Genomic DNA, 24,126 nt, shown 5'->3' with positions numbered 1-24,126 from the left:
CATAATTTCTATGTACAACGTGTGTTGAGGAGTTACCCTCGTAAGCTATAAGGATGAAATGAGAAAAAAAGTATATAATTTAGTAGAAATAACAGTTCATTTGTATTACTGGAATGCAATTTTTTCATAATGACATTCAATTTCTGTCATACAAACAACATCAATGAAACGTCAAAATCTGCTAAACTAGATTTCGGGTTCAAAATCGGATTTCGAGGAAAGTTTCGGAAAATCATTATTTTGATCCGAAAAATGCAAAATTAAAAAAACTAATACAGTTCTAGTCTAAACCAACGTTCTTACTTCGGAATACCAACTATGGATCGATTCATTCCACCAACTAAAATTGGGGAAAAAATTATTGGAAGATTAAATTAACTCACACTTCGTTGTCTCTGACTGCAACAAATGCTTAAAAGGAGGCACCAAAAAGTTTAAGTTTATGAAAATAATATGGTCATCGGCGTTACAAATTATATTTTAGGTCTGACGTGATGCATTTATTGCATACTAAACGTTAGAACAAATGCAATGAACAAATGGAAAATGATCCATTCAGATATAAAATTTTGGTTATTTCAATGATTATTTCAACTTTATGGTAAAAAATGTCATCTTTACTAGGAATATTTTTTAACAATTTACAGAAACTTCGAATCCCAAAAGTTAATCACATTACGAACTACGTAACATAGTCGTTGTGACGAAACTTGAAAAGTTAAAGCTGTTAGCATCACTGGATTATTTTGTTTCCTTCACATCCTGAATTCTGTGAGCACAAAGGTCAATAGCCAATTAAATGTTAAAAGAAAATGCTAATAAACATAAAGACAGTGATTTTACGGTTTTTCTGCCTTCATATCAAACTTGGTACCTTAAATCCACTTAAAAACAGTGTTAAACATTGTTAAGATTTAAATGGAATTAACTTTTTTAATTGTAGACCACTAAATACAAATGTGTAAAATTGAGGAACTAACCCTTTACCATGTGGAAATGACCAATAGTAGACGGGTACCAGCTGTTCCCAAATGGAAATGTGTTGGATAAATGCTTGGTTGGAATTCTGTACTTATTTTGACAAGCTTTAATTTTGACTCATTTCCCTATTTTTATTTCATAATATGGTGCAACGTGAGAATCAAAGATAAAATTGAATTACCAATAAACGGGCTGGATGTGTAAAACAGACATGAACAATGCTTACCAATTCGAAAAAAAATTTATGGCCATGTGTGAAGGATATGACTATTTTGTTTTCTATGGAGTAAAATTTATTTTTACAGTTAATCTTAATTCTGAGTGTATAAAAAAACGGTAATTGCAGTTGGAATATAATATCGATTTCACTATTGAAGGAAAAAAAATAGTCATCCACGTATTCCGATCAAAGAAATTGAGCCACCAACTAACCAAGGAACATGAACGGAACTGTCGTATATGACCATCTTTTTTATCTACTTGGGTGTTTTACTATTGGTAACAACGATTTTTGGATTGAATGAATTGCCATGATAGGTCCCAAAGATCTAGCTCATGCGATATGCTATCAGGGTCATACGTTGATTTTTATGTGCCCTTTGCGGGACCTGTTCCTTATATGGTTTCCAGACCTACCACAATTAATGTGTCTAATGATCGGAAATAGAAAGAACGAAATAGACTCCATTCGAGCAGAGGAACTTGAACTGCTTCGGGCTTTGGAAGAACGACGAGACGTTTTCAACCGCTGTTGCAGCTTAACAACCAGACCATTATCTTCGCTGTCCGACCGATTAGAGAAGAACTGATCCATAACTACCATTATCATAAAGATCTGCGATTCATTCACTGGCATTGCTGAGCATACAAATGTTCGAAGCGTTGCAGGAATAGCCAAGAACAGTTTCACTCCTGCTGCTTTTCTCTGGTTCCTCACAAAGTAGTTCAAGTTCTCTCTCAGCTTCTTCCATGCGCTCTTCCAGCTCGTGGTAGTCCTGAAGCAATTTCTGGTAGGCTGCTTTTTCTTGATCATATTCCTGATCCAGCATAACTCGTTCCTGGTCCAGTCTTCATAGGATGGATTATTCAACTTCCTGATTTCAAGTTTGGTTGATTTCAGTTGACTCAACGAGCTCTTTCTGAATATTGTCAAATCGTACATTTCAACCCTGTCACGTTCTTGTACGAGATCCATCTTTTCATCTCTCTCACGATCCAGTTGGGTTTGCAATGGTTTTACTAATAGTTTGAGTTCACCAATCAGTCCTACAGAAACTTTTAACTTATTGGCTAATCCGTGGTTTGCTTAACACTAGTTCACACTAAATCAGCTCTTTGTTTATTTCTTCAATTTTCCGTTAAATCCATGCGAAATAGCGGAAGGAATGTTGCATCGTATTTTTTTTTCCAAGCATTTGTTGAGATTCTTGACGTGCTTGATAGATCGGGCCTTCAAACGAAGAGTTTTGTATGAACCAACGACGCTAGCAGCACTGCAATAGGATGATGCTCTTACGTGCACGAAGATAACGTCGTCCGGCTAAGAAACCGTGAACCATTTTTTAAATCATAAATGCCTTGGGATTGCATACCAATTGCAGGTATCTCTTGCGAGCCATGAACCCACGGCCATACTTCTGCAGACGGAGTACGTTCTGAGACAGAACGTAATTTGGGGGTCCTTTCCGTTAAACAGTAAAAGAAGGGAAAAATAGATTGGGGAAGAAAGGGTTCGATCCCTCTTTTTTCACTCTTTTTTTGTCTTTCCATCAGTACCTCCTTTCTTCCCCTTGCTTAAGAAAAAACCCAAAACATGCCTATAATTGGAGTAGTGGCTGCAACGAAGGTGGAAAAATGATCATCCAAGATGGCAAACTCGAACCACCAAGTGGCAACCGTTTCTCTCAAGTCTCTTATGTCATGGTAAACACATAATCTTTGGCTATTTCCAAGAAATACCATTTCTTTATTTGACATTAAAGCATGTTAGGTTAGGTTAGGCATTGAGGATGAGAGAAGGAGAGACAACGCTCCATAAGCCCATCAGAACGAATTGGACCTACTCATAAACCCCCTACTAAAAGATGCCAGATTGAGGAAATTGGACTAGAATATGAAATACTGGATGATAAAGGGTGCCAGTTTTGAAAAAAACTTCCTTGTAGTTGTAAAGAGTTGAAAAATTCTGCTTCCATGACGACAGTCGTGTCGTCTGTTCAAAGTGACTCGTTTTGTTGTGTGACACGCTGACTGACATGCCCTATTGATATAATGAAAAAAGCAAAAGACAACTGTCAAAACAGGAAAACTTTCATGACAACCGAATTCAAAATATAAGTCACCTGAACCCTACTGGCAATCCTGGTCATGCAGTACAATTTTCTCAACCTGGCAACTTTTTAGAAGGGGTGTTGCTGGTAGTCGTTTTATTAACATTGCGTTGTCTCTCCTTCATCTCTGTGGGTTAGGATAGGTTAGGTTAGGGTAGGTTTGTTAAGTTTTTTACGATAAGTTTTTAACAATGGTGGCTGGGTGGGTATCGATGACTTCAACCATGAGATTGCATGCTGTTCAATTTTCCATTGAATGGAATCTTTTTTATTTGCCATTTACGAAACATTATGTGTTTCATGTCTTTCACAGAAAAAGTTGGCAAAAATTTAAACAAACAAAAAAAAGTCAGGAAGGAAATATTTTTAAATAATATTCTACTAAAAATAAAAAACACTTAGCCCAATATAGGACTATTCATCTCTTCAGAACTCTTCAAGGACTGAAATAACTTTTCTTTTATAAACTTCCTTAAAAAATTTCAATTATTTACATAAATGCTGACAAATAGGCCATTTTATGGATGTTTTGTTTTTCTATTTTATCTGGCAACGCAGCGTGGTCCCAACTCGTTCTCCACGCTTGGTTGCCAGATAAATAATGGCTTGTGCTGCGTTTAACTTTTGAATCACACCAACATCATTTACAAGTTATATCGTTTATTTTTTTTTAATATGCTATTTATTTTTAATTTATTTTGACATTTTAAATCCTAAAAAGAATATACTCCTTTAGACCAAAATTTGGAAACCCAAAAAGTTTGGAAGCTTCCGTTATAAATGTTAGACTTTGAAATCGTAAATTTCAAAATGGATAGTGACACACTTAAAAGTGTGTAAGCACACCATTGCCGATTCCCCACGAAACTACACTTTAGTGGTTACCGCTTATTTAGTCTAGTGCGTTAGCAATTTGTAATAGTGTATAGATTTCCGTCGAAGAAAAAAGACAGGGTTAGCGACGTTACTCTCATACAAAGGGAGAGGGGGAAAAAGAACTAGGAAAATACGTCGTTGAAGAACTTCCGTCATCCAGACTTTTTCCTAAATTTCTATAGTTTTTGTTGATTATAAAACAACTCTTATTGGACGAACAGTAATTATCACAGAAGATTTTATTATCGATCTATCCTAGGCCTCTGTCATCTGGGAGACGTCTATTGGACGTCATGTCGCCAAGAATTCATCCTCGCCGTACGGAATGAGAATAACCTCTTTATAACATTATATTCAGGATATGTCATGGATAGAAATCTTTGATGTCCTTTGATTATTGTATGTATAGTACCCACAACAGTAATTGGATTACCCCCAATTTTTTTTTAGTATACTTAGATTGCACATACGAACTTATTATTTTCCCTTAGATATTGAAGTGACTACTCTTCATCCTTCTGATTTCTAACAAGTGATCCGTGACTCAAAGGCGTCCGAAATACCCCCTTTTCCGGAGGTAGTTTTTGGATCGTAATCCGGAAAGAGACTTTAAAAATCCGGAATAGGTCTATCCTACTCAGAATCACAAGGCTTTTCCAGCGGTCTACATTCCAGATTGTTTTTTTTTCGTTCCCGAGATAATCGGTATTCAAATTCGTGAAATATCACGAAAACCCAAAGTCTTCTCTTCCGTCCGCATCGCTCTTCACCGTATATTCGGCTTGTAGAAACAACTAATTGATGGAAAATGTAGCTGTTTCATCCTTCTTTCAGAATCCAAAAGCATTTTTTTAAATTCGTTCAGATGTCTGAGATATCACGATTATTGTGATTTTCGACCCATTGTTGAGCCATTTCATTTGGCGTTGCCGTTTTCAGTTTATGTGTTTTTTGCAACCTTTTTTGTCCACTCCTTCGCTTTTTCATTCTTTCCTATGTATCAAGTCCAATTTGTATTGATGTATAAACCCTTGATTCATACAAACAAATATACAAATATTTTCAATCATTTGAGAAAATTGTAATTGTTCATGATAAATACATTAAAAGTTTAGCAACGTTTTGTATTCGTGTTCGTTTTCGTTTTATATTTAAAAAAAATAGTTTAGTTCACAAAAAAATGGAAATGGGAAACTGATGTGTTTCCGTGAAATAAACTTGTGAATTTCGTTTCAATTTCAACAGGATCAGCTGCAGCGAAAGCAGGGGTTGAAGCTGGAGCTGGAGCCGGGGCGGGTGCTTGAGAGGGAGCGGGAGCGGGTGCTGGAACTTTAGTGACAATAACATTAGCAGCAACAACAACAGCATGTGCTACAGCCAGACACGCAAAGAAGAAAACAAAAAAGAAAAGACCAAGATGTATTGACGGGTCTCTTAATGCTAGATTTTTCTTGAAAAAATGAAAGAGGAGAAGACAAGGAATTTTCAAATTTGGCCATTGATGTGACTGAAACATAAGGGGTTGCGGTTTAAGTGGATACGACAAAACTTTCGCCATATCTACTTTTTTTTCCTGGAAATTGCACAATTTATCCAATTACGTCGCGTTTCAAGGTCGCTTTCCTAATTCTTTCATCGGGGCCTTTTCCTTCAGCTTTCTTTGCTGCAATGTGGTAATTGAAATTGGATGGCTTCTTCTACATCAATTTTAGTGTTTTTCATACAAAAACACGTCAAACTGGCTAAAACTCTGTGAATGTGGAACTTTCAGTTTAAATGTAAGGTCCATTAGAATCAGAAATGAATTTAGTTGAGTTATAGATCATGCTTGAATCCCTTTTTTAAAAAAATATCATGTCAGTAGCATTAAACAAATATAAGATGGAGGAAGTGCGTGTAGTTAGAAGTAGGTCTCGCTCATTCGACTCTTTACCAGCTGCGAAAGCCAACACGTGAGCATCCTGATCTCCCTTTTTGCAATCGCGTTGAAGGAATCAGCATTTAATTAGATTAGCTTAAGGTAACAGACTATGGTTTTAAAAGAGAACTTAACTTTTCTTAACTCAGGTTTTTTGTCGTGTTTTGATAACGACTGTTTTTGCGAAATCATTGGGGGAAAGTTTCTTTGTGTTTCTATAGAGATAAATACTACAGAGAAAAATGAAATGTTCGAGAAATTGTCTATTACGCATGCAGAGTTAGACACTCGAAGAACATTGCAGCTTTCTAGCACTATAGGTTATTATTATTATCTATACTACGTAGTTATTGAACTTCCGACACACGTAATTTTGCGATTGCTCTTTGCAACATTGAAAAAGGGAAGAATGGGATGAAACTATGTCTTGAAGTAGGATTCTCAATAATAGCCTAATACCCAAGGGTTTGATATGATGGAACATACACTATCCTAAAACAATCTCTTGGAACCATCGTCAATCGCCACAAAAAGGCGACCCCCTTCTGGGTTTGACGACACTTAATTTTAAAATTTAGACGGTGAGTACCTTTGATTTTGGAGATCCACCTTGATGTCCACGGCCTTTAGACCACCCCCCCCCCCTTTGGCTTGTGTGGTCCAGAATTTTTGGTATGGAGTATGGACCAGCAAAATTATTTGAATTTTAAAGATGGCCGAGTTTATCAGCTTTGTGTGGAGCTAGAAGGAAAAGTTCGGCGATTGAGACTGTATTGTGTATTCGATAACGTTAATTTTCAAAATACGGGGAAGGAGCAAGGACAAGACCAACTTCTCGAGTAAACCCGACGCATCCTATCTATGCCACCATGTGGTGTCGGAATCAATACAAAAACTCCATTTCCTTTTTTGGGCGGTTAGGTGGCCATGGGTTATTTGAAGATGTTTTTGCACCCTGGTAGAAAAAACCGACTGGATTAACGTCATGCAAGAGCTGAAAGGCTTATATGGCTTTGACAGTGCATTTGATTTTGATGTTGTATATGATGATTGGGACAATGCATCAGATATGTTCGGACCAGATACATTCTCTGGTCTAAGTCAGAGGCCATTGAAGCTGAATTTTCAAATTGATCCCCTCCTCACCCCGAGATTCGGGGATTTGGTGAGAAAGGTCAAAATATTAAAAAATCAGTCGGCTCCTCCCGCAAGGAACAATTCCGATTGAATTATCAGGCAATAGTCACCACGAAAGAAATTTTAAAGTGGATGATTTGGCCCCCTATTTTGGTTAGGCGTTGATGCTGATTTAAATACGATCGTGTCTCTAGCCACTTTGCCTATCACCTCGTGGAAGCCGTCGACAAAGGGACATGGACCCAAAGACGTATGGCAGCTTTGGCTGCCTTCTTTATCACACTCACTTTACTTACCTGCCAAATAAAAAAACATGGGCCTCACCACATCTAAATAATAATACGACATTAATCTGTGGATCCAAAAAGATTGAAAAAAAATTATGGCTAAAATCTATCTTTATTCAATAAAACGTGAAATATGTGAATGCTATGTGGTAAATAAATTCAATTCCATATTATATTTTAGGGTCACTCCACAACATTGTTCGAATTTAAAGTTGGAAATGTCATGTCTCCAATTTGGTCTGTTTTATTTTGGATAAAGTCAATGGAAAGAAAATTTAGATATTATAAATTCTAAAACTATTTATTTATAAAATAACATGACTTTTTTTAGTAAAGGAAACAGAGGCACACATTAGTGATAATAAATGTGGATTCATAACTCAAAGAGCAATGTTTCACATTGCTTCTTGTGATTATCCTATACAAGTCCAAGTAAATAATGATAGTTTTGATAGAACTTTAAATTATTAAATTAAAAAAAAATAGATGAGCAATTTCTTTCATTTCGTCTACGTTATAACAAGACATGTATACGTATCAATTTTTTATGTGGGGACAGGATTTAAAATAAGATAATTTCATTTTTCTCGTTGCAACATCTTATTGACCTTTTCTCGAAAAAATTTGAAGGGATTAATGTCTTATTATTCAATGGGAAAGTATGATTTTTTAGTTTATTTAAACATTTTTTGAATCACGTTCAGCTTTCACTTCAGAATTTACTTCTTAAGCTTTTCTATTGGTCATACTTATTCCTGATAATTTTTTTCCCTTTAATAATGCATCGGCCTTCAATCTAATCAAGCAAGGCCTATGAACTCAACAAATTTCCAACGGCCTACCGGCCGTAGGGTCAATTTGCATGTATGAATTCACGAAATCATCAGGTGCAAACAGTATAGGGCCTATGGAGAAACATATAGATAGTAGACATTCAAAAAAAATTATTTTCAAACTGTTTATTTGGTGTTAGGGAGGAATTGATTATATGTTAAACTTAGGAATGTACTCCTTATCTTTGTAAACGGTATACTAAATTAAAAAAAAAAAGGATTTAATTTATTTCAATTGAATACCCCTAATTGTGTTCAAATATTTAGAGTGGACTTTTTTATTTTCATTGCGGGGGTTAGTCAATCAGGAACGGTCGACGAGATTGGAAAAAAGAAAATTTCCATGAAGAAAGTCTTTTTTTCCTTTATGCAATTCAAAAATGGAATTTAGATGTTGTTTTCATGTAACATAAAAGACTACTCTGGGGAGTTTCCAAAGAACTGATGCTAATGTGTTTGGCTTTACTTTTTCTTGTTGTTGCTATGAGATATGCAGCGCTCTTTCACAGAATGTGTTTATTTCAAGATGGCCCACATCTTGATAAGTGATTAAACATTATATCTAGATACAAGATAAATGATAAATTTAAAAAAAAATCAAGATGAATGTACTTTATTTGTTTGAATGTTTCTCACAAGATTGCCGAATAATAAGACAAGTGGGTTATTTGATGGAAAACACTTTAAATTTCATCTTGATTAAAAGCTGATGATGTTGTTTTAATAAAAAAACTTTCAAGTTTTTTCCTCCCATCTGCAAATCTGCCAATTGCACAATGTTTTTGAAGGAACTTCCAGTAAAATCCGTAATTGCTAATGGGTTTGGCTTCATTTTTTTGTAGGTGTTTGATAATAGGTGATAATCAGTTTTCAACAGTCTGGTCAAGAGAAAGAAAGAAATAATGTTGGCAGGGGTGGCCAATGATCTGATTTACAAGCAGCGTTTGGTACCAAAATGTTTGAAAGTTATCTAAAACAAAAAAATGCCATCATTATCTGGCAAAAAAAAATTGTCAAAACATTATTTTACCTTCATTAGGGCTAGAATTGTAAATTTCTGCATTAAAGGCCTATAATATTTTACAATATCTATTTTGGACGACCTTTTTTTATCTTAGTTTGAGCATATCTGAAGAAATGTCCTTTGTTCTACTGTGGTTGGAGGAGAAATTAAAAATCTCCTGTATTAATTATGGATTATAGGTCAATTATTCTACTCACTTGTTGGTCTTCCATTGATTATGATGGCAAATATCTCAATTATTGTCAAAACTCTCAGATACAATTAATAAAACTTACAAAATGTTACTCGGGGACGAAGGTACTTACTTGTTTTCCAAAATCTCATCATTGTCATATAGCAATCCAATTCACGTTTTTAATAAAAGACTTGAACATCTCTGCTAGTTACGTGTGTGAATGCCATGTTAAGCAAAAAAAAAGTGAAATCTATTGTCCCCCTTCTTGATTCTGGGGATAATATTTGGGGGGGGGGGGGGTCTTAGGGGTCTTCTTGAGTTGTTGTAAAATCACACTTCAAATAGTGTAAGAACAGTCCGAGAACTACTTTGAGGATTTGTTTGATTAATGTAAGAAATTAATGCAGAAGCCAGTGCTGCAAATTGCTGACTATTCGTTTCGGCTTGAATGGCCTTTCTTTCACTAAATTCATTTAAAGCCTCTGACGAAGCCTAGTCACATTTCTTTGTTTGCTTTGCTGCTTCGGTAACGCTGATCTTCCTTCTCCTCTCGCCTTCTTTCTTGAAGCATTACTTCCTCTTAGTAATCTGATGCTTTTAATTTCCTTCTTCATCTTTGTTGGGCCACTATCATCAGAATCTCCATAGTTAAAATAACTTATACTTTTTTGTTAAAAAGGGATATAAAAATATTTTAACCTAACCTAATCTACCAATTAAAATTAAATGTCAGATTACTGTGCTGGGAATTATAAATAGTCTTGTGAATATCAATAATACCTTATTTTTTTCTCCAATATCTCTGATATTGGGAAGGGCAATTTCAGGTTTATTGCGCAATGCATCGTTAAAAACATCGAAGAATTTCCAAATCTTTCGTGTTCCTGTAGCATCCCGGATTTTCTCGTATTTTTGAACCAGATTTTTGTACTTTATGTGGATTTGGGAACCACTGTAGCGACCCCTTCGTCCTTAGCCAATTCTATTGCAATCAAAATTTGACTATTGTTTCTTTTACGTCCAACCGATCAGTTAACGCAGCTCTTTTTTATGGCAATGCCATTACTTTGAAACTTAACTAACGGATTAGAAATTGAAATTCAAGGTGCAGCCGTGTTAAGAATACAGTTGACTCGGACGAGTACACTAACACTGTTGACTAGTGTCACAGTCAACTACTTCGGCTCTTTCACTCCAAACTCCAACAAATCATTTCGTAAAGTTTTCAGTGAACTGCATCTCGACTCTTTGATAGGTCAGTCGTGTCGTTCGTGTTGGTTCCAAATCCAATTGAACTCAAAGTTTTCTTGGCTTGAAATTTAGAAGTAAAATTGTTGCACTTGTTATCGAAGAACATCCAGTACCGGCTGTGGAGAATAATCATCCCGTCGTCGGAGCGTAAAGTTCTCTTCTTTTTGTTGTCACTATGCAATTCGACCATGGCGTTATATATTTCTTTGCACAAGTAAAGCAATTGATAGCTAATATTTATTACTTAAATTTTTACTGCCAACGTATTTAGCCCCTATATTGATATGAAATATGTGGTTAATATGTCGTTTGAGATGAATTTCAAGGTCCTAGACCGAATCAAATTAAGTTGCGGATTCCAGCTGATAACAATGGCTGTTTTTGTATGTTTTGTATGCAGAAAACATTGAAAAGTAAGTAATCATTCATTCGTGCGCAAACTGCTGATAGACTAAATATCATTCGTTTCATTTTAGAAGAAAAATGGCTCCAGTAATTACTATGGTACAGATTTCCGTAGTTCTGCATGCACTACTTCTCATCGTGCCCTGCTTGTATTCAATTTCTTCACTTAAGACCAAGTTGGCTGTTCATTTTCCGGATGAAACGACAAATTCTGATGAGCTTCTTGGGTTAGGAATGTGTTATAAAGATTTTATCAGCAATCAGTTCATTTTTTATGTCGTAATGATTTTTTTTATGGGTATAGTCATTATTTGTCAAGGGATTAGTGCTCTCTTTGTGTACAAGTCTTAAGTAATTATTTTCTGTTCTCCAACTTAATTTTTTGACTCTGCCTCTCGCTCTGCTCTTAAAATGTTGGTTTCGCTTCTCCTTATTCCTATTGTCATATTATCCTAGCATACTATCTCTGCCTAGTATCAATTCAAAATTCTTCTGAGATCACTTTTACCGCCATTTATTTGAAATTAAGTAATTTGTAATACAAAGCAGTTTTTATTAAACGAAAGTCTATATCCTTCTTATTAAAAGTTAGCTCAATTCAGCTCTTTTTAAAATAATTATGCCATCATGACTTAAGAAAATTAGTGAACGTTACAAATCGAACTCTTTCGTCTAACAAGTAAAAAGTTGAAGGACGAGTAGAGGTCGTATTCCAGGTTTGATCCTAGACGACTTAGCGCTTAATACAATTTTTACAGGATATTTTACTTGTTGAGCTCGTGATTAATGATACTTTTGCATTCTGCCATTATCGTTAGCAGCAATAAAAGATGGACATCAATCATGAGTGGAACGAGTTGTCGTGTGGCCGTCATCAGCTGGTGCAATCAGTCGATATTTTCCATTGAGGAGCTTACATTGACACTATCGTGTCGATTCGTCCTCCATGAGTTCATATTAGATTGCGTTATTCGACACAAATCTGTAGTTTTCAATCCATAAGCAATGACGTGATAATCGTTGACCTTGTACTTAATTCGGCGAAAGAGTTCACCTTGCTAACCGTGTACGTGGAAATTCGGAGAAAGATTAAAAAAATTTTCGAACAACCAAACGTTTTCAGCGAGGTACAAGATCCATTCATGCCATGATTTTCAGTGTGGTTATAGACTCTTAGATAGGCCAGACGTCCAGTCAGAGTATCTTCTAAATTAAAATTCAATTCAAAGTAGAATGATGGCTGTTGATATAGAAAACCAACCAATACGGGATTACGGCAGGTCACACTACCTGAGCATAAAAATCTATTTATTCTACTTTCGCTGTACAATGTATTCGATGTATTCGTAGGGTTATTCCTTCTTCTCGTAAAGGTAAATTCTTATAATGTAATATCGCGCTTGAATTCTTGTGTTTCTAACACCTTCGCTACAGACTCCGTTCTACGAGTTGGCTTTGCCTGAGAACGTCATCACGATCATGAATGTTTTTTTTTACTGTTTTGGGGCGTTGATTATAAATAAGGAGTAAGGTTATTCCTGAGCAATGCGCCTGACTGAACTGTCTTCTCTTGCCATTTTTGTTGATAAACTCATTAAGGGATCATTAAATAACCAGTGAAAGTGGCATATACATATACAGCATCTGATGATTGTAATTTATCTAATTGAGTTCATCTGATTATGAGCCTAATCTAAATCAATTGTGCTCCTAAATCTTTTTGAAATCACTAATGGACCATATTTGCTAATGACTGGGGAGAATCAAATAGGAAAAGCCAGAGAATGGCATGTTTGGCGTGAACAATTTTTTTTCCGTTTGGGATCGTAATTGGTATTTTTAATTGCATTTTTTATTAAGTAAAATTAGAGAACTTTTTTAAAGATGTTTTATTTAAACGACATCTATTAATGAAATACGATGTAGAAGAACGTAAAGAAAGTAAAAAGAATGAGATAAACCAAAGACGATTCCATGCAAAGAAGATAGTGTGACTTTAAGAAGGGAGAGGGTTAAAGAAGAGGTGCCACAGGTAATAACACATAAATACATCCCAGGGGATACTTGGAAACGCCATCAAGGCCGCATGCATAAAATTTATGAATGTATTTTTAACATTAGAACTCCAAGCAAACACAAATTCTAGACATGGAACTATACTTTCAAATAAAAAATAACAAATCCGACCGAACAACTCCAGTTTCCGAAGAACATTTAAAGAGAAGAACTATATACATTTTGTTATTACTTTAATTTCCAAAAAATAGAACTACAAATCCATAATTTCCTTTAATAAGCGACATCAGAATTCCCCGAAGAACAGTTTATGGCATTATAAATTCACAGCTAATGCTGGTTTATCTTTAAAATGTTTAAAAAATGTAAAAATTGAAATTCTGTTTAGATGAGGCGTTATATCTCAAAAAAATTTCGTTAAAAAATTTGGAGAACATCAATAGAAAATCAACAAAAACCATCACTTTGGAAACTTTGTGTGGGGAAATATTTTTAAATTTTACTAAAGGAAATTCTATGTTAGAGACAGAGCTTTTTTCCCGTCCATTTAAGTAAATCAACTAGTGTTTTTTGCTGAAAAATATACAGCATTGCCAATTACAATTTGAAATTAGAATATATTGCCATCTACAGACATAGCCTACTCTATATAGGAAGCCGAAAGGTTTGGCATCCCCGCCGTGTGGAAAATTGAAGCACATTTTGCCAACCTTTCCTCCAATTTCCCATCCTCCAAGTGGACCCACGGGAGCCACCTGGTGGTTGAAATTATGTAGGGGAGGGGGAAGGAATCACCCGGGCTTATGAGCGGTAATTTATGAACGCCCCATTAATATTTTGCCGTAAGGGCTGACGAAGGCACACGGGACGGCTTACTATTACCAAAAGCACTTATTGCAGTATGTGAAATTTATCCAGAAACAAACAAACACAACACACAAACAACACAACTCACAAACAAACAAAGGCCACCAAGCGAACGTAATCATATCGATAGAAAAATTAAGTTTTCATGTATCGCCACTAGGCGATACAACGGCTGCCGTGGATCCACTTGAAGGCTGGGTAACATTGGAGGAAGGGAAGGCATATTTGCTTCAAGAAAAAGGCCAAACCTTTCGGCTTCCTAAATACAGTAGGCTATGCTACAGAAAACTAAACTAGATGCCTTCTGGCTAAACATTCGGGTCTCTAAGTTTGCAAAAATAAAAATAAGTAACAGTTATGCATTCCTTTAGCTTAATAATTTTAATTGACGATGTTTAGCGTAATCAAAGAGAAAGGAAAGAGGGGAATATGAACTGGGGATGGCATTTTCAAAGCGAAAAAATAGTCATCTACCGGCCACATTTCGTTTGTGGGCAAAAACCCAAAACGATTCGCAATGTTTCATTTCTTAATGTGATATCTGATCAAAAAAAGTTTTTCTTGATTTAACAGCCTCAATTTCTTAAAATGTCCAAGGATAAAAAGAGCAAAGGAAAAAAAAGCGAAAACGAATACACAAAGTTTTATTTTGTTATCTGATGTTAAGCCTGAGTTACATTATAGAGCTTTTTTAGGATTCTGATTGTTTAAAGTCGGTTGTATTGATTCATTTTTGGGCTATTTAAAAAATTGTCTTACATAGTCAACGATTCATAAATAGGATAACTTTCTATGGTGGAAACTCTCAATTTAGTTATTTTGTGGTAAGCTCATTTCTAACTTATTCCTTTTCTCCAATAAAATTTAATCCTAGAGCCGATAAATTGCTTTACATCACAAAATCCAAACGCCTTCCATCATGGTCCTTTGTTAAATTTCTATTTATTACAAAAAAAACAAAACAAAAAGTAATTAAATTAACTTTATGTAGCAATAAATCCTTTTAGATAATATCAAATTTAATTAATAATACTTTTCCAAATGTTTTATTCATCTTTGAAAATGTATACCTAGGTCTCGTCTGATTGACTGGGCCAGATTCCGCCAGAACACAATTTAAAAAAGTAAGTAAAGTAACAAACGACGATCTTAATCTTTCTTGATAACTTTTATATGTATTTCATGCCATCAGTAATATGTCGAAGTTAAAAAGTGCAAAGTCAATTGAGATTGATAAACAAACCCTGGCAATTTCTAATTGAAAACATTTCCCATAAAGCTTTTTCTTAATTTTGCTACAATCAACTCCAATTCATTTTTGCATGGAAATTTTCAACCACCAATGGCGGATGAAAAGGAATCTTTTAAAATTCTGATTAAATTGCATTCACATATATAATCATTGTATGTTTTTCATCACCCAATTTTCTCGCAGTAACTATAATAATCTTATTGGTGTTAAAACGGAAACAACTGAATTTAAACATTTAAACATTTAAAGATATATGATATAACTTATAATAATTTGACTAGAAGAAGTCCATGAAAATAAAAAACAAGCAGATGTGAAAAACGCAGTTAACCCTTAGCGAAGGGAGTCTATTTCGTTCAGTCTATTTCCGATCATTAGATACATCAATTGTGGTAGGTCTAGAAATCAATCTGAAAATCGTAGTTACCAATAGTAAAACACCCAAGTAGATAAGAAAGATGGTCATATACGACAGTTCCGTTCATGTTCCTTGGTTGGTTATTGGCTCGATTTCTATTATCGGAATACGTGGATGACTATTTTTTTTCTTCAATAGTGAAATCGATATTATATTCCAACTGAAATTACAGTTTGTTTATACACACAGCATTAAGATGAACTGTAAAAATAAATTTTACTCCATAGGATACACCTAAAACATACTGATAACCAAAATAGTCACATCCTTCACACATGTCCATAAGTTTTTCAAATTGGCAAGCATTGTTCATGTTTGTTTTACACACCCACCCCTTTTAATTTAAATTCAATTTGATCTTTTATTCTCACGTTGCACCATACTATGAAAGAGAAATAGGGAAATGAGTCAAAATTAAAGCTTGTCAAAATAAGTACAGAATTCCGACCAAGCATTTCTCCAACACATTTCAATGTGGGAACATCTGGTACCCATCTACTATTGGTCATTTCCCCATGGTTAAGGGTCAGTTCCTAAATTTTACACATTTATATTGAGTGGTCTACAATTAAGAAAGTTAATTCCTTTAAAATCCCAACAATGTTTAACACTGTTTGGCAGAAAACACTAAAATAACTGTCTTTCTGTTTATTAGCATATTATTTTAACTTTAATTGGCTATTGACCTTCGTGCTTACAGAATTCAGGATGTGAAGGAAACAAAAAAGCCAGTGATCTACCAGCTTTAACTTTCCATGTTTCGTCACAACGACTACGTTACGTAGCCCGTAATGTGTTTAACTTTGGGGATTATAAGTTACTGAATTTTTTTTTAAATATTCCTAGTAAAAATTACATTTTCCCCCATAAAGTTGAAATAATCATTGAAATAACCAAATCTGAATGGATCATTTTCCAATTGTTCATTGCAATTGTTCTAACGTTTAGTATGCAATAAATGCATCACGTCAGAAGGGTAACATTCATTCTTACGAATATACCGAAGGTTCTTAAAGTTTTATTCCTCTGCTCTAGGCTCGAAAGTGGGGTTTTAAAAACATTAATTGGGAGTATTTAAAATAAAGAACCGGAAAAATGTCCAAATAGAGCTGACATTTGAGCAATCTCAAAAATTGGTTCAAACAAAGCTCAAAATTGAAATATTAATGTTGGAAGATAAGGCGATGTAATTTTATTCCAGTCTACATTTAAATTTGGTTCAAGCTTAACTTTAATTTGTTGTTAGTGTTCAACAGATTATTTACATCCAAGCCTAAAAAGTTTTTTGAACAGAGTTGGCATTCATCTCTTCTCAGAAAGTTGCTCGAACAGAGCTGTCAGTTTATTGTCAAGTTAAGCACGGGTAATTTTTTTACAATCTAGCTACGTATTAGGTTAAAGCTTAACTTTTAATCTTTCTGTTTCAATGTGAAAGAGATACTTTACATATCAGCCTTAAAAGTTGTTCGAACAGAGCTGGCAATTGACCATCTCAGAAAGTTGTTTGAACAAAGCTGACACATCACTTTTTAGTGTTATAAGTTTATTATAGCCATAAGTTTGCAATCTAGCTATATATATTAAGTTTTAGCTTAACTTTAAATCTTCCTGTTTTAGAATTAAAAAAATACTTTTAATACTTTACTTACACTTTAATTACTTTAACTACAGGCATAAAAACTTTTTCGAGCAAAGCTGGCATTCATCTAAGCCCAGAAAGTTGTTCGAAAAGAGCTGGGAATTTTTGTGTTAATGGTGGAAAATTAGACCATGTCAGTTGACCTATGTGTTTATCTATATCTATACTTTACATTCCAGCCCAAAAAGATGTTCGAACAGAGTTGGCATTTGTTCCATTTCAGAAAGTTGTTAAAACAGAGCTGGTATTTCATATGTTAATGATGGAAATTTAGACCTCGAAAGTTTCCAATCTACCTATGTATTAACTGTATTCTATTTTAAATCAATCAATCTCTTTCAGTGTCTAAAAGATACATTACATATCCCAACCCAGCGTAGACTAGAATGTTGTTCGAACATGATGAGGAACTTAACAGAAAGATAATCGCTCCTTTAGATCCAGCATTAGTTAATGCTAGCGAGCGAAACCCCGTTATTAGCTAGAACCTCGAGAAAAAACAGGAAAAAAATTACCCGAAGGCTAGTTCCAAAGGAATCTTGTTTTTTACGTAAATCACAGCAGAGAAAATTGGAAATTTAGGGTGTTGTAACATATAGCTGACGCTGACTCGTAATTTGATAATTGTAATGTCAAATTTACGTCTAAAGTCATGCATCAAATGTGGTATACAAAAGCAGCATAAAATTGATAGAATCAAAACAAATAACACCACTTTGTGGTGGCCTTTAGGATTCGTTCTGGCAATAGGTGAGCTGTTCAGTTGTCTTTGAATCTTGTTTAGGGATCACATAACTAAAGTTGATGTAATCCCCTAAACGGTTACAAAATAATAATTTTTCGTGTTTAAAAACGAAAGAAATCCCAAAATACCTTCTAATTGATACCGAAAATTCTTAAAAATGGTTAAAAAATGTAGAGGGGCTCACCACTGAGGTCTTAGGTGTTCGAAAATTTGCGTTATGTTTTGCGTAATTTGTGCAATTTCCTTGAATTACACGTGATGAGATGAAGTTTTTGTGAATTTTTACACTTTCATACCATAGTTAATGATCATCAGTAGAGCAACGAGATCAAAAGCGACGACACACCTGATGCACTATCGACAACCGACTCTTTCCAAACTAAAAACCCACCTCTTTTGACGCATGAACGGAAGCTGAGATGAAAAATAAGTAAAAAAACTTATTCTTGTGAAAGGCAAAGAAAATGACACATCGTTATGTAATAAGTCACTTGGTAAGAATTACGCTATCAACATGAAGAATAATGTAGAGTTGGGAAATCATGGATTTACCATAATATTCTGCTCATCTTAAGTAATCGGTAGGATTCAGTCAAAGGTCTGGTCAATGGAATGGGTCATTCGGTCTGAACAACACTGGTATCGGCTTCAATTTTCATGTTCAAACTCAACTATTCGCTTCCTTACTTTCCCTTTCTATTTAATACCTTTGTCATGTGTGATAGGTGGGTGGAACCTCGTAGCATTTTGAGTCGATATTGACGATATGTCTGCAGGTCAAGCTTCGGTTTTTCCAAATGGGGTCACTTTTCTGGCCGAGAACCGTTAGCTTGACCTCGCAGAAGTGAGGGCAACGAAGGTCACTGGCTTTAGTCAGTCACATGACTTTTGTGTTGCTGCTGTGTCTCTAGCCAATTCCTTACATTTATGGACCGAAGAATTAAACGCTTAAAAATTTGATGTAAAGAAATCAGCATCTTTTTTTCCTGTTTCTAATGATTTTTATTTTATATGCATAATTTCTATGTACAACGTGTGTTGAGGAGTTACCCTCGTAAGCTATAAGGATGAAATGAGAAAAAAAGTATGTAATTTAGTAGAAATAACAGTTCATTTGTATTACTGGAATGCAATTTTTTCATAATGACATTCAATTTCTGTCATACAAACAACATCAATGAAACGTCAAAATCTGCTAAACTAGATTTCGGGTTCAAAATCGGATTTCGAGGAAAGTTTCGGAAAATCATTATTTTGATCCGAAAAATGCAAAATTAAAAAAACTAATACAGTTCTAGTCTAAACCAACGTTCTTACTTCGGAATACCAACTATGGATCGATTCATTCCACCAACTAAAATTGGGGAAAAAATTATTGGAAGATTAAATTAACTCACACTTCGTTGTCTCTGACTGCAACAAATGCTTAAAAGGAGGCACCAAAAAGTTTAAGTTTATGAAAATAATATGGTCATCGGCGTTACAAATTATATTTTAGGTCTGACGTGATGCATTTATTGCATACTAAACGTTAGAACAAATGCAATGAACAAATGGAAAATGATCCATTCAGATATAAAATTTTGGTTATTTCAATGATTATTTCAACTTTATGGTAAAAAATGTCATCTTTACTAGGAATATTTTTTAACAATTTACAGAAACTTCGAATCCCAAAAGTTAATCACATTACGAACTACGTAACATAGTCGTTGTGACGAAACTTGAAAAGTTAAAGCTGTTAGCATCACTGGATTATTTTGTTTCCTTCACATCCTGAATTCTGTGAGCACAAAGGTCAATAGCCAATTAAATGTTAAAAGAAAATGCTAATAAACATAAAGACAGTGATTTTACGGTTTTTCTGCCTTCATATCAAACTTGGTACCTTAAATCCACTTAAAAACAGTGTTAAACATTGTTAAGATTTAAATGGAATTAACTTTTTTAATTGTAGACCACTAAATACAAATGTGTAAAATTGAGGAACTAACCCTTTACCATGTGGAAATGACCAATAGTAGACGGGTACCAGCTGTTCCCAAATGGAAATGTGTTGGATAAATGCTTGGTTGGAATTCTGTACTTATTTTGACAAGCTTTAATTTTGACTCATTTCCCTATTTTTATTTCATAATATGGTGCAACGTGAGAATCAAAGATAAAATTGAATTACCAATAAACGGGCTGGATGTGTAAAACAGACATGAACAATGCTTACCAATTCGAAAAAAAATTTATGGCCATGTGTGAAGGATATGACTATTTTGTTTTCTATGGAGTAAAATTTATTTTTACAGTTAATCTTAATTCTGAGTGTATAAAAAAACGGTAATTGCAGTTGGAATATAATATCGATTTCACTATTGAAGGAAAAAAAATAGTCATCCACGTATTCCGATCAAAGAAATTGAGCCACCAACTAACCAAGGAACATGAACGGAACTGTCGTATATGACCATCTTTTTTATCTACTTGGGTGTTTTACTATTGGTAACAACGATTTTTGGATTGAATGAATTGCCATGATAGGTCCCAAAGATCTAGCTCATGCGATATGCTATCAGGGTCATACGTTGATTTTTATGTGCCCTTTGCGGGACCTGTTCCTTATATGGTTTCCAGACCTACCACAATTAATGTGTCTAATGATCGGAAATAGAAAGAACGAAATAGACTCCATTCGAGCAGAGGAACTTGAACTGCTTCGGGCTTTGGAAGAACGACGAGACGTTTTCAACCGCTGTTGCAGCTTAACAACCAGACCATTATCTTCGCTGTCCGACCGATTAGAGAAGAACTGATCCATAACTACCATTATCATAAAGATCTGCGATTCATTCACTGGCATTGCTGAGCATACAAATGTTCGAAGCGTTGCAGGAATAGCCAAGAACAGTTTCACTCCTGCTGCTTTTCTCTGGTTCCTCACAAAGTAGTTCAAGTTCTCTCTCAGCTTCTTCCATGCGCTCTTCCAGCTCGTGGTAGTCCTGAAGCAATTTCTGGTAGGCTGCTTTTTCTTGATCATATTCCTGATCCAGCATAACTCGTTCCTGGTCCAGTCTTCATAGGATGGATTATTCAACTTCCTGATTTCAAGTTTGGTTGATTTCAGTTGACTCAACGAGCTCTTTCTGAATATTGTCAAATCGTACATTTCAACCCTGTCACGTTCTTGTACGAGATCCATCTTTTCATCTCTCTCACGATCCAGTTGGGTTTGCAATGGTTTTACTAATAGTTTGAGTTCACCAATCAGTCCTACAGAAACTTTTAACTTATTGGCTAATCCGTGGTTTGCTTAACACTAGTTCACACTAAATCAGCTCTTTGTTTATTTCTTCAATTTTCCGTTAAATCCATGCGAAATAGCGGAAGGAATGTTGCATCGTATTTTTTTTTCCAAGCATTTGTTGAGATTCTTGACGTGCTTGATAGATCGGGCCTTCAAACGAAGAGTTTTGTATGAACCAACGACGCTAGCAGCACTGCAATAGGATGATGCTCTTACGTGCACGAAGATAACGTCGTCCGGCTAAGAAACCGTGAACCATTTTTTAAATCATAAATGCCTTGGGATTGCATACCAATTGCAGGTATCTCTTGCGAGCCATGAACCCACGGCCATACTTCTGCAGACGGAGTACGTTCTGAGACAGAACGTAATTTGGGGGTCCTTTCCGTTAAACAGTAAAAGAAGGGAAAAATAGATTGGGGAAGAAAGGGTTCGATCCCTCTTTTTTCACTCTTTTTTTGTCTTTCCATCAGTACCTCCTTTCTTCCCCTTGCTTAAGAAAAAACCCAAAACATGCCTATAATTGGAGTAGTGGCTGCAACGAAGGTGGAAAAATGATCATCCAAGATGGCAAACTCGAACCACCAAGTGGCAACCGTTTCTCTCAAGTCTCTTATGTCATGGTAAACACATAATCTTTGGCTATTTCCAAGAAATACCATTTCTTTATTTGACATTAAAGCATGTTAGGTTAGGTTAGGCATTGAGGATGAGAGAAGGAGAGACAACGCTCCATAAGCCCATCAGAACGAATTGGACCTACTCATAAACCCCCTACTAAAAGATGCCAGATTGAGGAAATTGGACTAGAATATGAAATACTGGATGATAAAGGGTGCCAGTTTTGAAAAAAACTTCCTTGTAGTTGTAAAGAGTTGAAAAATTCTGCTTCCATGACGACAGTCGTGTCGTCTGTTCAAAGTGACTCGTTTTGTTGTGTGACACGCTGACTGACATGCCATATTGATATAATGAAAAAAGCAAAAGACAACTGTCAAAACAGGAAAACTTTCATGACAACCGAATTCAAAATATAAGTCACCTGAACCCTACTGGCAATCCTGGTCATGCAGTACAATTTTCTCAACCTGGCAACTTTTTAGAAGGGGTGTTGCTGGTAGTCGTTTTATTAACATTGCGTTGTCTCTCCTTCATCTCTGTGGGTTAGGATAGGTTAGGTTAGGGTAGGTTTGTTAAGTTTTTTACGATAAGTTTTTAACAATGGTGGCTGGGTGGGTATCGATGACTTCAACCATGAGATTGCATGCTGTTCAATTTTCCATTGAATGGAATCTTTTTTATTTGCCATTTACGAAACATTATGTGTTTCATGTCTTTCACAGAAAAAGTTGGCAAAAATTTAAACAAACAAAAAAAAGTCAGGAAGGAAATATTTTTAAATAATATTCTACTAAAAATAAAAAACACTTAGCCCAATATAGGACTATTCATCTCTTCAGAACTCTTCAAGGACTGAAATAACTTTTCTTTTATAAACTTCCTTAAAAAATTTCAATTATTTACATAAATGCTGACAAATAGGCCATTTTATGGATGTTTTGTTTTTCTATTTTATCTGGCAACGCAGCGTGGTCCCAACTCGTTCTCCACGCTTGGTTGCCAGATAAATAATGGCTTGTGCTGCGTTTAACTTTTGAATCACACCAACATCATTTACAAGTTATATCGTTTATTTTTTTTTAATATGCTATTTATTTTTAATTTATTTTGACATTTTAAATCCTAAAAAGAATATACTCCTTTAGACCAAAATTTGGAAACCCAAAAAGTTTGGAAGCTTCCGTTATAAATGTTAGACTTTGAAATCGTAAATTTCAAAATGGATAGTGACACACTTAAAAGTGTGTAAGCACACCATTGCCGATTCCCCACGAAACTACACTTTAGTGGTTACCGCTTATTTAGTCTAGTGCGTTAGCAATTTGTAATAGTGTATAGATTTCCGTCGAAGAAAAAAGACAGGGTTAGCGACGTTACTCTCATACAAAGGGAGAGGGGGAAAAAGAACTAGGAAAATACGTCGTTGAAGAACTTCCGTCATCAAGACTTTTTCCTAAATTTCTATAGTTTTTGTTGATTATAAAACAACTCTTATTGGACGAACAGTAATTATCACAGAAGATTTTATTATCGATCTATCCTAGGCCTCTGTCATCTGGGAGACGTCTATTGGACGTCATGTCGCCAAGAATTCATCCTCGCCGTACGGAATGAGAAAAACCTCTTTATAACATTATATTCAGGATATGTCATGGATAGAAATCTTTGATGTCCTTTGATTATTGTATGTATAGTACCCACAACAGTAATTGGATTACCCCCAATTTTTTTTAGTATACTTAGATTGCACATACGAACTTATTATTTTCCCTTAGATATTGAAGTGACTACTCTTCATCCTTCTGATTTCTAACAAGTGATCCGTGACTCAAAGGCGTCCGAAATACCCCCTTTTCCGGAGGTAGTTTTTGGATCGTAATCCGGAAAGAGACTTTAAAAATCCGGAATAGGTCTATCCTACTCAGAATCACAAGGCTTTTCCAGCGGTCTACATTCCAGATTGTTTTTTTTTCGTTCCCGAGATAATCGGTATTCAAATTCGTGAAATATCACGAAAACCCAAAGTCTTCTCTTCCGTCCGCATCGCTCTTCACCG

At 35.2% G+C, this 24,126-nt stretch overlaps 1 protein-coding gene across 1 annotated transcript in view; it reads right to left on the bottom strand.

Annotated features, from left to right (window-relative positions):
• Positions 1-1,823: 1,823 nt before the first annotated feature.
• Positions 1,824-24,126, bottom strand: part of LOC124203482 (myosin-11-like) — a 57,564-nt gene continuing 35,261 nt past the window's right edge. The window contains exons 6-10 of the mRNA XM_046600157.1: positions 21,310-21,439; positions 21,018-21,217; positions 20,786-20,965; positions 2,142-2,271; positions 1,824-2,049 (exon numbers count right to left, since the gene is read on the bottom strand). Of these exons, the coding sequence (XP_046456113.1) occupies positions 1,824-2,049; positions 2,142-2,271; positions 20,786-20,965; positions 21,018-21,217; positions 21,310-21,439 (866 nt within the window). The remainder of the gene's footprint in view (positions 2,050-2,141; positions 2,272-20,785; positions 20,966-21,017; positions 21,218-21,309; positions 21,440-24,126) is intronic.

The sequence above is a fragment of the Daphnia pulex genome, chromosome 10 (genome assembly GCF_021134715.1).
Source record: "Daphnia pulex isolate KAP4 chromosome 10, ASM2113471v1".
Classification (NCBI taxonomy): domain Eukaryota; kingdom Metazoa; phylum Arthropoda; class Branchiopoda; order Diplostraca; family Daphniidae; genus Daphnia; species Daphnia pulex.
The sequence above is the reverse complement of the archived record's forward strand: the minus strand, read 5'-3'. Positions and strand labels throughout refer to the sequence as shown.